At 38.9% G+C, this 13,956-nt stretch overlaps 1 protein-coding gene and 3 non-coding genes across 4 annotated transcripts in view; all 4 read right to left on the bottom strand.

Annotated features, from left to right (window-relative positions):
- Positions 1-13,956, bottom strand: part of LOC132152321 (protein unc-80 homolog) — an 84,733-nt gene that overhangs the window by 36,620 nt on the left and 34,157 nt on the right. Inside the window, 6 exon segments of the mRNA XM_059561107.1 lie at positions 962-1,134; positions 1,606-1,681; positions 2,699-2,805; positions 3,765-4,051; positions 4,156-4,328; positions 11,718-11,866. Coding sequence (XP_059417090.1) covers positions 962-1,134; positions 1,606-1,681; positions 2,699-2,805; positions 3,765-4,051; positions 4,156-4,328; positions 11,718-11,866 — 965 coding nt within the window.
- trnat-agu (transfer RNA threonine (anticodon AGU)) lies at positions 5,621-5,694 on the bottom strand. Its single transcript has one exon. It is a non-coding gene; the product is annotated as a tRNA-Thr (tRNA).
- trnat-agu (transfer RNA threonine (anticodon AGU)) lies at positions 5,837-5,911 on the bottom strand. The gene has a single exon. It is a non-coding gene; the product is annotated as a tRNA-Thr (tRNA).
- trnat-agu (transfer RNA threonine (anticodon AGU)) lies at positions 6,068-6,141 on the bottom strand. The gene has a single exon. It is a non-coding gene; the product is annotated as a tRNA-Thr (tRNA).

The following is a 13,956-nucleotide window of genomic DNA, read 5'->3' as shown; positions in this document are numbered from 1 at the left end:
CTGCATCTTCAATAAACAATCTACAGGTAGTCCAAAATGCAGCGGCTAGAGTCCTTACCAGGTCAAGAAAATATGACATTACCCCAATTTTACAGTCTCTGCACTGGCTACCTTTTAAGTTCAGTATCAGTTACAAAATATTATTACTTACCTATAAGGCCCTTAATGGTTTAGCTCCTGCATACGTAACTAGTCTTCTACCATGCTACAGTCTCCCTAAGGGCACAAAACTCTGGACTTTTGGTAGTACCTAGGATAGCAAAGTCCACTAAAGGAGGTAGAGCTTTTTCGCATTTGGCTCCCAAATTCTGGAATAGCCTTCTTGATTATGTTCAATGTTTATACACACTCTGTTTAAATATAGATTAAAGACACATCTCTTTGGCCAACCATTCAAATAATGCATCTCATAATCTTGGACTGCAGTTACATCTGATTAAAGGCGTCTTAATCTTACATCTTAATTTTCTGTAAAGTTACTTTGCAATGATTTGTATCATAAAAAGCGCTATACAAATAAACTTGAATTGAAATGAATGAGATGAGAAAAACATACTCATAAACTCTAGGCACCATAAACTAAACAATTTAGGATCATAGAATTAGACTTTCAAGACATTCTAAACTAATGTAGAAACGTGCGCCCTTGCTGGGATCTATGACCAATTAAAACGTGTTGTAAAATTGACACTAATATAAAATAATTATATCCTCTGACTGGATGGAATCAAAGTCTGAAGCTAAAAAAAAGTTAACTTCATACTCTATGTCATTTTCTGTGAAATCCATCAACTCTTTCGTCAACTAGCGTCAACTCATCCAGACATAAATGTGGGCAAAACTCATGTAGTGTATTCCAGCCTTTAATAGCAATTATCTTGATATTTTATCTGTCCAGTCTAGTATGTTTCAAAAGTAATGTGAAACCATTTTATATATAAGTAGAAGAAATAGAACTGACCAGGTCCAGTGCTGCTGCTAAAATGGAAGCATCTGGTATAGTTCCTGGCTCACAGCAGTTCAACAGGAACTGAAATCTCTTCATGCCCTGTCTGATTGCACCTAGATTCACAATGTTCTTATTCTTCATGGCCTCCTGACTGGCAGTCAAGCGCTCCTGGAATCCATGGCAACCTTGTCAGGGTACAGAATGATGTCAGTGAAAGGAGTGCAGAACCTTTGCATGAACAGCTGAAAAAGGCTGGTGAAATATGCATCTGATGATATCGAATGAACATGCAAGTCTGTTTTATGCCACTAGTCTAAAACAACAAGAATACTCAAGATCCGCAAATCAAACTACGACTTCTGAAATCCTCCAAATAAATATCTAATAACAAGTCACTATTAACTTGGAGAGCTGAAGGTTCATGACAACTCTGACAAAGCTGTGACGGGTCATGGTGCCAGGTCATAGGTCAGAGAACCACAGTCCCTCTTCCAGCGGATGCATCTGACAAAGATGGACAAACACACAGAGAGCTAGTATGGAAGATGGTAGAGGAGTGTACCAGAAGCACAAGACAAGTCAAGTACGGGCACACACACACAAAAAAACATAGCAAATTGTGTACGGGGGAGGGGGAAGGCACCCCAGGATTCTACCATCTTTCTCTTCTGTGTGGTGAAGCTTGGAAGGGTTCCTCCGACCAGACGGCTTCACAGCACTGGTGAACTTGACCTGAGAAGTACAAAAAAGGCTTAAAACAAGGACTTCCTCTCTGATATCTCTACAGCAATGACTGATTGTCTGTCATGAAAGTTCAGCCTTATTCCCAAGAAAGAAATTAGGTGAGTCAGAAACATTATTGCACTAATGATCACAGTAACATTAACATAGTATTTCGATTTGTTGTTAAATCAAACAGTCATTCAAATAAAGAAATATTAAGCAGAGTCGATTATTCAAAAATAACTGTTTTGATCTGATCATAGCCTAAAGAGTCATGGGTCTGAGTTGGATAGCACTATATTGTAGACAGATTGGAAATTAATCCTAATAAACATGCCGCTAAAATTAAAACCATTAGCCTACATTAAAAAAACATTTAAAACAGTGTAGTATTTAAATATTCTCGTTTATGTCAGACTGTGGCGACCGCGGACTTATCGCTCACATAATGTACCATCTAAAATAACGGGAAAACATATAGATTTTATGACATAATATGTCGTTATAAAGAGAAAAATATGTCGTTCTAACGACATAACATCTCGTTTTTACGAGAAAAGATGTCATTTTAACGAGAAAATATCTTGTTATTACGAGAAAAGATGTAGTTTTAATGAGAAAACATCTCGTTATTTCAAGAAAAGATGTCGTTTTAACAAGAAAATATGTTGTTTTAACGAGAAAACATCTCGTAATTACGAGAAAACATCTTGTTATTACGAGAAAAGATGTTGTTTTAACTAGAAAAGATGACGTTAAAACGACATAACATCTCGTTATTACGACATAAGTGAGTGGAAAAAATAAAATGTGTGTGGCAACAATGCGTCACCATATAAAATAACTAATACTGAAATAAAAATTAAAATGTACATAAACATATTAGAAAACAAACAAAGCTACTACAAAAATCGAAAAAAGAATATTATATTATCTTATTATATTATAAGATATTTTATTATCATGGACACTCTTAACCAACTATCCTAACCTTACTACTCAGCAAATGCAGAGATTTGCCCTTACCTTGGAGCTCTGTCTGATAAAGGACAGTCTGTCCACTGAGCTGATGTCCAGCAGGTCATCCACCCCATCAGCCAGACCAGATAGAGAGGAGCGTTTCAGCCAGTTTCCTGTTCCACAAGGTAAATGTTTATATGAAATAATTATAATGTAGCACTCTGGTAACTCTGAGACACATTCAGACCTATTTGCACTCTGGTACCCTTTAAATGGAAGTGCAAACAAGCCAAAAGGAATGAAAGTTGGAAGATTTCATGCTGGTGCTCCAGCTCATATAGCATAAACACAAAAATGGACAAATAACACATGCACACTCACATTACATAAAAGTACATAAAAATAAATAAATAAATAAACCTTTGAATGCATTTTTTTAAACTAAAGCTTCCATTATGACACTGTATGATGAGACTGTATAACTAAAACACAATACATGGAGAGAGTGAGTGGATGGCAAACTTTCCTATGGCATGCTGGTGACAGAACAGGAAAGGAAAGAACAGAGATATGATTTTTCTTAACATTCAGATCCCTAAGCCACCAGTAAACCAATTACAACTAAAGACTCTAGTTAATTGGTATTTTTTTTAAAAGTCCTAATGTTAACCTCACAATCTCTCATATTACAAGCATTCTTTATAATAAAACTATGCATAAGGCTGTATACCAGAAAGAGCTTTTTCAATCTTACCTATGTGTTGCACGGATATTAACACATTTAAGGGAATGAAAATGTTTTTTTGTTATGAACAAGACCTTAAAGAAACGTGTATGGAAGTTATAATTTTGTAGTTATTTGGTTACAGAGAGCAAATCACTAACAGTCTAGAACTGTTAAGATAAATGTTTTTACTGTACTTTCCATTTTACTGACTGTTTATCTGGTGTTTAATTAGTAGTGTAATATATCTCATAATACACCTGAATCCTACATACAGTAATTCTGTAATTGAAGAAATTCAGAAAAAGAGTAGCCAAAGACTCTAATTATCTGTTTGTATTCGAAAACAAAGTAATAGAAACAAATAAGGTTATGTTTGTAAAGAATTTCTTTCTCACAAAAACATACCTATGGGCAGTTTGAGCTTTTTGCGTAGTGAAATCCGACGGGAACGTGAACGTGAACGACGGTCTGTGGTAGTACCAGAATGGGCAGTGGTGCACTCTGAGGTATCCTGCTCTGATTGACTGCTTGTATCACTGGCGGCACTCGGAGATTTGAACATCTTCCTCCAAAAGTCCTTTCTCCCTAGAAGTGCTCCTGGGATTTGCTCTTCACTGAAACACGGATACAGATACATACAAACTCCATCCATGCATGTTTCTGATTTATGCATTCCAAAATGTATTGAATTAGTCAAATTAATTTAAAATAAATGTTTAAGTGTACTAAGCAAATAGACAAATAGAAATTCCATAGGCATTTTTATACTGAACATTTGAGTAAATATGTGTTATATTTATGCATGTACTTTTTTGTTGAAGATGGCTTGGTCTCCTTTTCATCTGTTTTCTTAGTGGTATTGAGTTTTTCAGCGCTGTCCAGAAGTGCACTGAGAGCCACACGTCGGAAGACATTTCCATGGGACTCCTTAATAAACTGAACCAGCTGACGTATGTCGCAATACAGACCCTGATTTGAGTGTGTTTAGATGTAAGCAGAGACAATCAAAGTGTGAATGTGTGAAAAGAGATAGATGGAAAGTAGAAAACAGAAATACAGATTTAAATATTCAAACTTCAGTGAACAAGAGACTGCTTTACCTGAGAGGTGCTATTTATCAGCTATTCATTCTACATTCTACATACAAACACTCAAAATACTATTTATAACTACTATTATACCATGTTCTAACCAGATGTCAAACAGCAAGATCCCAACCATGAACAATTTGTCTGTCCACCCTGAATGCTAAAATGAAGTGTGATGCTATTTCAATCATAAATTACAAAACTACAGACAATCAGAAAAAAAATTATCTCAGTTCTGCCTCAGACAAAGTAAAAAAATGTGAAAGTAATTTTTGAGCAATGCAAATGTATCTTACAATGCAACTTTACATCTCACAGTGTGACTTAAAGTAAAGACTGATCTTTCTTTAATATTGTGATCTACATCTGAGTTAACTGGTTTATTGGAAAAAAAGTAGGACAGGGACTTTCATCTATTCCTTGGTTGTTGATTGTTTGATGGAGGCAGATCTGAATGCAAAATTTCAGCCGATTATAAGTAAGGGGTGGCGTTAAGGTGGACTAATGATTGGAGAAGTTTGGCATATGTCACAAGAGAGAAGTTAAAATTTTTCTTAAAAAAAAAGGTCAAGATCAATAAAATGCCGACTTTAAAGGGGTCATGTGATGCAATTTATATTTTTTCATTCTCTTTGGAGTGTAACAAGCTCTTGGTGCATAAGGAAGATCTGTAAAGTTGCAAAGACTAAAGTCTCAAATCCAAAGAGATATTCTTTTATCAAAGTTAAGACTCTACCACGCCCCCCTCATTCAAACATGCCCCCATATGTATACATCACTATGTAGAAATATTTGTGTAATGCTGCCCAAATGTTCATGCAAAGATGGTCTCAGTAACTGCAGTTAGTTTTAAAGATGAAGCTCACGATTATGGAAAGGGCGTTACATTTCTGAAGAGTGCTTGCGGTGTTCGGCCAATCAAAATGCACTGGGTCAGTTGCCCAATCAGAGCAGATTGGGCTTGTTAGAAGGAGGGACTTTTTTCTAGAAAACAATGCATTTCAGAGAGGCGGGGCATAGACCTCACACGGCAGACTAGTAGTCCAATGCACTATACATTACGCCACACAGCCACATGCAGTAGCTTCTTCCAGGCTTGTGTCAGTCCTAAACAAAAGATCACCTATTATAGGCAAAACCACAAAGCCCAAGGTGGAGCTTGATCACCAGCAAAGGCACCACTGGGATTCGAACCCAGGATCTCCTGTTTACTAGACAGGTGCTTTTACCAGCTAAGCCACAGCACTGAGTTGACTTAGGCCAGCATTCTTCAGCAGCACCTGAGGGGTGGTTCGCAGATGAAATCACATGCTGCTCTGGCACTCTTCTGCACCCCCTATTTGTGGATAGCAAAACCACACAGCCCAAGGTAGAGCTTGATCACCAGCAAAGTCACCGCTGGGATTCGAACCCAGGATCTCCTGTTTACTGGACAGGCACTTTTACCAGCTAAGCCACAGTGCTCTGCTGCAGTGCTGAGTTGACTCAGGCCAGCATTCTTCTGTAGCAGCTGAGGGGTGATTTGCAAACAAAATCTCATGCTGCTCTGGCGCTCCTCTGCACCCCCTATTCGTGGATAGCAAAACTACACAGCCCAAGGTGGCGCTTGATCAAGAGCAAAGGCACCGCTGAGATTCAAACCCAGGAGCTCCTGTTTACTAGACAGGCGCTTTAACCAACTAAGCCACGGCACCAAACTGCATCCATTAAAGCATCCAGATAAGAGGCCAAAGGCCAGGCACAGCACAGTTTAAAATAGTTTTTTTGACAACTGAGTCGGGGTGGCCTATAAGCCTCTGAGTTTGTTGGCCAAGCGCCATGAATTAACTTTTGAATGGCCTCATCTGTCCCTCAAATAGGGTTTAGGATAGAGGTCTTAAACTAAAGAAGTTTTGTTTATTATTTTGGCCTGGTCAACTCCTGAAGAAAATTCCCTATTTTCTTATTTTGTTGGTTGTATTTTTGTTTGGTTCAATTAAAAATCCTCAAAAGAATCCCCGCTTTCTCCTCCTCTTTTCATGTTGTGCCCTTTACCTCTAGACGGGGCATAACATTAATTGGGGGCTCGTCCGTCCATTCGGATAAAATTAGAAGCTTGTTCACTCATCCATCCAAATGAAATTGAGTATTTGGGTAATCACTGCTTTTGCAGAGTTGTGTTTTCTTGTGTTTGCCTAGTGGTTTTCATCTAGTGTGGGAGGAAGCTTATGGTTTACGATGTCGTTGAAATTTGAACTTGAATTTGAACGCGCCTACAGAAGAACAGTTTGAAAAGTGTCGGAAGGGTGATTTATTGTTAATTGCAGATTTCTTTGATGTAGGCGTGCCTCGAAATGCGCTTAAGAGGGAGATTAAGGAGGCCTTGCACAAGGAGTTGGTAAAGCAAAGGATTTTACCTGGTGAAACTGAGGTAACGGGTAACAGGGTTTTCTGACGACTTAGATCCCGATAATCCCTCTTCACCTAAAGAGAAAATGCTAGCAATCCGACTAAAGTAGTTAGATGTGGAGTTAGCCCGACTGCATTACCAGAGTCAGCTTTTATAGGTCCGAGCACTGGAGCTTGAGACAACATGAGACATCCGGCTCAAAGAGCTGGAAAATGAGCAAAAGTCTGGTCAAACACAGCATCCTTCTTCTCCTGGATTGCAGGGAAATGCTACTCCTGTGCAGGCTGTTCATTCAACAACTCTTCCCGCAGCATCGTATACTTTACCGGTGAGTCAAACTGAATTTGATGTTTCCAGACAAATTTCGTTAGTTCCTACATTTCGAGAAAGTGAAGTCGATACTTATTTCAGAGAAATGCCAGAGAAAAGACTATTCTATTTAAGTGGTGTGCAGCAAGTAAAATCAGCACGTTTGAACAAGGAGTTAATCCTCGTAGAGGAGTTTAAGAATTGCGTGTCTGAAAAGATTGTAGTTCATTTAAATGAGCAAAAGGTGACATCACTCACCAAAGCTGCCATCTTCGCAGATGAATTTGTGCTTACACACAAAATTGTGTTTTCTCCTTTACGTCTTACTCGTCGTGTTGCTGAGCGGAATCACAATCCTAAAACTGTGATTGGCCAGAATGATGAGCAGGGTCCTAATTCTCGTGAGTGTTTTTACTGTCATGAGAAGGGTCATTTGATCGCTTTATGTCCTACGTTACAATATAAGAACCAGAGGAAAACACAGACCACACATAAAAGTGTTGCTTTTGTGCATACCAACCCTTCAGAGTCTATGCTTGTGATTGATCCCACCTTTGAACAATTTGTGTGTGATGGTAAAGTCTCCTTTTCTGAGTTAGACACAGAGCATAAACATGTACGCATTTTGAGAGATATGGGTGCGGCACAGTCGTTCATCTTGACAGATGTACTTCCTTTTTCGACACAGTCCAGCTGTGGTTCAGATTTCCTAGTTCAAGGAATTGAACTTGGGGTAGTTAGGGTTCTGCTCCACGAGATATATTTGCATTCTCATCTTGTGACTGGGTTAGTCAAAGTAGTCGTACAATCTCAGTTGCCACTGAAGGGCATTTCTCTCATCCTTGGTAAAGATTTAGCCGGAAGTAAGGTGTCTTGTCTTCCTGAAGTAGTTGATATACCCCGTGTATCAAAAAGTAATGCGCTATTGACTCAAGAGTTTCCTAAGGTATTTCATTCCTGTGTTGTTACACGAGCACAAGCTCGTAAGTTTGAAGAAGAACTTGATCTCTCCGACTCATTTATCTGTTCTGATCAGTCAGATGTTGAGACCAGTTTAAACGTAGAGAAACAAATTTTGAGTTTAGGGCCAAATGTTGATTTTCCTTTTGATAGGAAGGACCTAATCGAAACACAAAAATCTGATGGTACACTGACGACTTGTCTGATGACGCTGTGATGGATAAAACCTTGTTAAATGATAATGTTGCTGCTTATTTTCTAGATGATGGAGTACTTATGCATAAATGGAGTTCAGAAGGAAAATGTGACTGGAACTCTGTTTTCTAGGTACTGTAGTTCTGCCTAATTCTTACAGAGAATATGTTCTACGTGTTGCTCATGACCATGACTTGTCTGGACATTTAGGGATCAAGAAAACCTATAACAATCTGTTAAGACACTTTTTCTGGCCTGGCATGAAAGCTAGCGTGACTAAGTATTGTCGATCTTGTCATGCTTGCCAGGTTGCTGGAAAGCCTAACCAGGTTGTTGCCCCAGTACCATTAAAGCCTGTTCCGGTAATGAGCGAACCTTTTGAGAAACGTAATAGATTGTGTTGGTCCCTTGCCGAGAACTAAGTCTGGCCATTTGTATCTGTTAACTTTAATGTGTTCTGCTACCAGGTTTACAGAAGCAATTCCGCTACGCACCTTGAAATCTCCTGCAATTGTGAAGTCCACTAAGTTTTGCACAACTTTTGGTATGCCAAAAATAACTCAGTCAGATCAAGGATCTAATTTCATGTCCCGTGTGTTTCATAAGCTAATGAAAGAACTGAATATCAAACATTGTGTATCCAGTGCATATCATCCACAATCACAAGGCGTGTTAGAGAGGTTCCATCAAACTCTTAAGTCTATGCTTCGAACTTACTGTCTTGAACATGAGAAGGATTGGGATGAAGAGGTTCCCCTTTTGTTGTTTGCTGTCAGAAATACTGTCCAGGAATCCCTCGGATTCAGCCCAGCTGAATTGGTCTTTGGACATTCCCCTCGTGGTCCATTAAAGATGTTGCAAGAACAACTTCTTTCTCAAAGTCACTCAGTTAAAGAACAGAATGTGTTAGATCATGTGAGTTATTTCCATGAAAGATTGCGTTTGAGCCTGGTGATGAAGTTATTGTGTTACTGCCTTTGCCTGGGTCAGCTATCCAAGCTAGATTTGTGGGTCCATATGTGATTGAGGAAAAGTTAAGTGACACTGACCATGTGTTAAAAACCACTGACCAGAAAAGGAAAGAGAGGGTATGTCATATTAACATGCTAAAATTGTATGTTTCTCGTCCTAAGCCTGATTGCACAGTTCCACTTCCTGTTATTGTATCTGTGAGTGCAGTCTCCTCTGACTTTTCACCTGTAGATGATCTACGATTTGGAAGTGCCTGTTTGTCTGACATTTTTCTGAAAAATTCTGAAACCCTTGCGGTAATCAGTTCAAAACTCTCTCACTTATCTAGTTCATCTCAAAAGGAACTCATGCAGTAACAAATGTAACAAATGTGTTGGAGCATGATATTGATGTGGGTGATCATCGTTCTGTTAAGCAAAATGCTTATCGTATCAATCCAGTAAAGCGTGAGATCATGCAGAAGGACGCAGTACTTGATTGAGCATGGTTTAGCTGTGCCAAGTTCAAGTCCCTGGTGTTCCCCATGCCTTTTAGTTCCTAAACCAGATAGAACGTCATGCTTCTGCACAGATTACAGAAAAGTTCATCAGTTGATTAAATCAGATTCATTTCCTCTTCCTAGAATAGATGATTGTGTTGACCGCATTGGTCAGGCCAAATTTGTGACTAAGCTAGATTTACTAAAAGGTTATTGGCAGGTGCCACTCACTGATCGTGCTTCAGAAATCTCCGCTTTCGCTACTCCAGATGTTTTCCTGCAATACAAGGTCCTTCCCTTCGGCCTGAAAAATGCTCCTGCCACTTTCCAGCAATTAATGAGCAAAGTGCTGTGTAATGTAAAAAATTTGGAAGCCTACCTTGATGACATTGTTTGTTACTCTGATACATGGGAAAGTCATTTAAAGACTCTAAAGGAAGTCTTCTCTAGGTTCCAAGAAGCTAATCTCACCCTCAATTTAGCAAAATGTGATTTCTGTCATGCCAAGGTCACCTATTTAGGTAAGGAGGTTGGTTATGGTATGGTACCAGTGGAATCTAAAGTTCATGCCATAATGGATTTCCCCTCTCCTAAATCTAAAAGAGAACTCTGGCGTTTTCTTGGCATGGTCAGTTATTACAGAAACTTCTGTAAAAATTTCTCATATGTAGCAAAGCCTCTCACTGATGGTCTTCGAAAAGATGTTTCTTTTGTTTGGAGTCCTAATTGTCAAATTGCTTTTGATTCCCTAAAAACATTCACTAAAAACATTACACTCGAAGTGGATGCCAGTGGAACCGGTGCTGGTGCTGTCCTTCTACAAGAGGATGATCCTGTACGCTTTTACTCCAAGAAATTAAATTGACACCAGTTAAATTATAGCTCTATAGAAAAAGAAGCTTTAGCTCTTTCATTGGCATTACAGCAGTTCGAAGTGTATATCAATTCAAGTTCACAGCCTGTTGAGGTATTTACAGATCACAATCCACTTGTTTTTCTTCATCGCATGTGCAATAAGAATCAAGAATCAGGTGTTATGTATAAACCTGCTGCCATGTTTATTCTTATGTGTGGGGGTGTTACAACCCTTTGTTTTGCATTTTGTCGTTTCTGTCTCCTTTTTGTTTTTGAAAGTGTTTGTCCAGGTAGGATGCTGATTGGCTCCTGCAGGCTAATGATTGGCCCATTTGGATTGGTGCATTCAAATTTAGGCACACCTTAAAAACCCTGATGTCACTTCCTTTCTCCAGTGCAGAGCAGAGGTTGGTTTTTGGCTGTTTGGTCTCTTTGTTTAATTTTGATACTATTTTACTAAGTAGGAACTGTTTGGTATTTTGACCCTATTGCTTGTTATGACACGGATTTGGATTCTCCTTGTAACTCTGTTTGCCTGATATTGTAAAGGGTTGGGAGCAAGTAAGGAGTTTGACGCCATTTTGTTTATTGTAACCTTTTGATCTCTGTTTTTTGGTTAGGGAGTTAGGTTAAAATATTGTACTTTTATTTTATTTAATTTTGTTTAGGGTTTAGGAAAGAGGTCTTAAACTAAATAAGTTTTGTTTATTATTTTGGCCTGGTCAACTCCTAAAGAAAATTCCCTATTTACTTGTTTTGTTGGTTGTATTTTTGTTTGGTTCAATTAAAAAAATCCTCAAAAGAATCCCCGTTTCCTCCTCTTTTCATGTTGTGCCCTTTACCCCTAGATGGGGCATTACAATACATACATACATACACACACACACACACACACACACACACACACACATATATATATATATATATATATATATTAGAAATTTTTACTCTGATTTGGAAACAGTTTTTCATATCTCTGTGATGCTTATACAGCTGTTTTCAAAAAGATGACTTTTTACTTGTTTTGTTTTATTGTGCCTGGTTAGTATTACTGTCACCAAAGGCAAACTCAAGCCTAAACTTTTGACATTAATTAAATGAAACACTCTCACCAGGTTCTCAGAACTGTGAAGCTCATGTGTAGTGGAGGAACATCTTGTAATGAGAGACTTGAACATGCAGCCCACCACCACAGTCTCCATGCTCTGGGCCAGAGATTTATCTCCTCCAGTGGTGAAGTTGTTCCCAAAGCCAGCCTTGTCTGCAAACACAAACAGGTCATCTCAGAGGAAACCTGTGACCTGGATGCCATATCTGGGCAAAATCACTGAGGCTCAGCCATAATTGCCAAACAATGAGGGAAAGCAGGAAGCATTGATGTTTACAAGAGGAAAAGGAGGAAAATCAATAGCACATATGATAGGAAAACCTAAAAAGTGATTGCGGGTTTTGAAGGTTTGCTTACATGCAAGTGACTGAAGCCTGAGAGATAGTTATAGACCTAACAATCAGGTCATGCTCTGATTTCAAAGCAATGTTGAGTTTTGTTTAGCTGGATCTATAAAGCCGGTTTTTAGATTGTTTATTTAGTAAGGCCTAAGCACTGTTTAGCTCTACTATAGGCGAGAACATAACCCTGGACATTGTGAGGGGTGCAGGAATGGGTGTAATGCCTAGTTTTGGCAGTAAATTTAGATATTGTGTATCTACCGATGTTTCTTTTATTCGCCCTCCTGGACCTCTCACCTGCACTGCCGTATTCTGCAAGAGAAAAGATGGTGGGCAACATTGGTGTCAGGCCAGCACAAACATGTACTCGTAGGTCAGGAAACACCAACTCAATCCTAAACACATCCACGCACAGACGCTGCACCCACAGATGCAAAAAGAAGACAACCGAAAAAAACATAGGGATAGAATTTTCATAACACTCTCTCATGTTCACTAACTTGCCAGAAATCAATCGAAATTCAGCTTATCTTGCTGTTTTGATTCAAGAAAATTTAAAATACAAATAATATACAAGTATATATACTAATATATCTGGTGTAATAGCTAATCATATAATTTAAGGACACGAATGAAAAAGCACTGATATGTGACACAATTATTCTGCCTGCTATATTGCTATGATCTGTTTTGATTGTTCATGGCTGTGATATAAAACATAGTTTCTGTTGTGCATCTGAGACATGTGGTATGACCAGTGGTTAAACAGGCTTTTGTAGGGAGGGGGAGCCCTTATTTACGGTGGTCATCATTAAAAATCGTGTTTGAATAAAATGACTTGAGGGCTGATGCTGGGCTACTGCTACTAACACTGCCATTGCTGAGAGCTGGGTTGCTGGTTGTGCTTTTCTTTAGGGCTTTTCTACTAAATGTATAGTTCCAAACATCAAAATTACTGACAATGCACAGGCTTACATCTTCAATCTCTATCATTCTTTTGATATGATAAACAATTGCAGCATTAACTTACCCCCCCCCAAGCTAAAGCCTTAGGAGCAGTGGTGCCCCCAGAAAAATTTTACAGGGGTGGCCAGTTGAGGCCATAGTAAATCTTGGGGTGGGACATCGAAATAATTAGACTATTTTGCTGAGTGTTATTGTGCTGATGTCTTATTTCTAATTGTGCTGACAGCTGACTCTTATTTTTACGTTTATACAATTTTTTTCTAAAAGTGTGAACCATCTTTTAGGTCAAATACTTGCATTTGGGCTGTTACCAAGCAAATGCAATCAGTATCAACAAAACTGATCTTTGCAATGCAGAGAAAACAAAAGCTGCATCTGAAGTGTCATTTAAAAAAAGTGTGCATTATAATGCAGCTCTGTGGGACATGGAATACTTTAACCTGCATTTACAAATGAATAAATAATGTTTTGATATTTTACAGATAAAACATTGAAAACTGATGTTTGATATTATTAAAAAAATTAAAAGGTACCTTAAATGTGAAATTAAAACAGCCAGTAGGTGGCAGCGAGTCACTGTTAATAAGAGAGTCGGGGACGGGCAGCTACTCTGGTGGCGCCAATCTGCAATCTTTTATGGTGGCTGCAGCGAGTGCTGCACGTTTTTTTTTTTTTAATATTGTGAATTTACATTCTGCATTTAAATTAATAGTAACCACTGCAAATCATCCTGGGGTGGCCACAGGGGTGGCAAGAGTTGGCCACCCCTTGGGGGCGCCCCTGCTTAGCAGACAAATTAAATCAAGTACACCCGGCTGCAGCATGCAGATCGAGGCGGGGCTGCACCTGGGGCTGGGTTGCACGTGCAGCCCCGCCCCACACCTACTCTGATTGGTTCGATCGTCTTTCAAAGACATACATGATAGGAAATGTGTG

The sequence above is a fragment of the Carassius carassius genome, chromosome 10 (genome assembly GCF_963082965.1).
Source record: "Carassius carassius chromosome 10, fCarCar2.1, whole genome shotgun sequence".
Lineage (NCBI taxonomy): Eukaryota > Metazoa > Chordata > Actinopteri > Cypriniformes > Cyprinidae > Carassius > Carassius carassius.
Note: the sequence above shows the minus strand (reverse complement) of the source record. Positions and strands in the feature narration are given on the sequence as shown.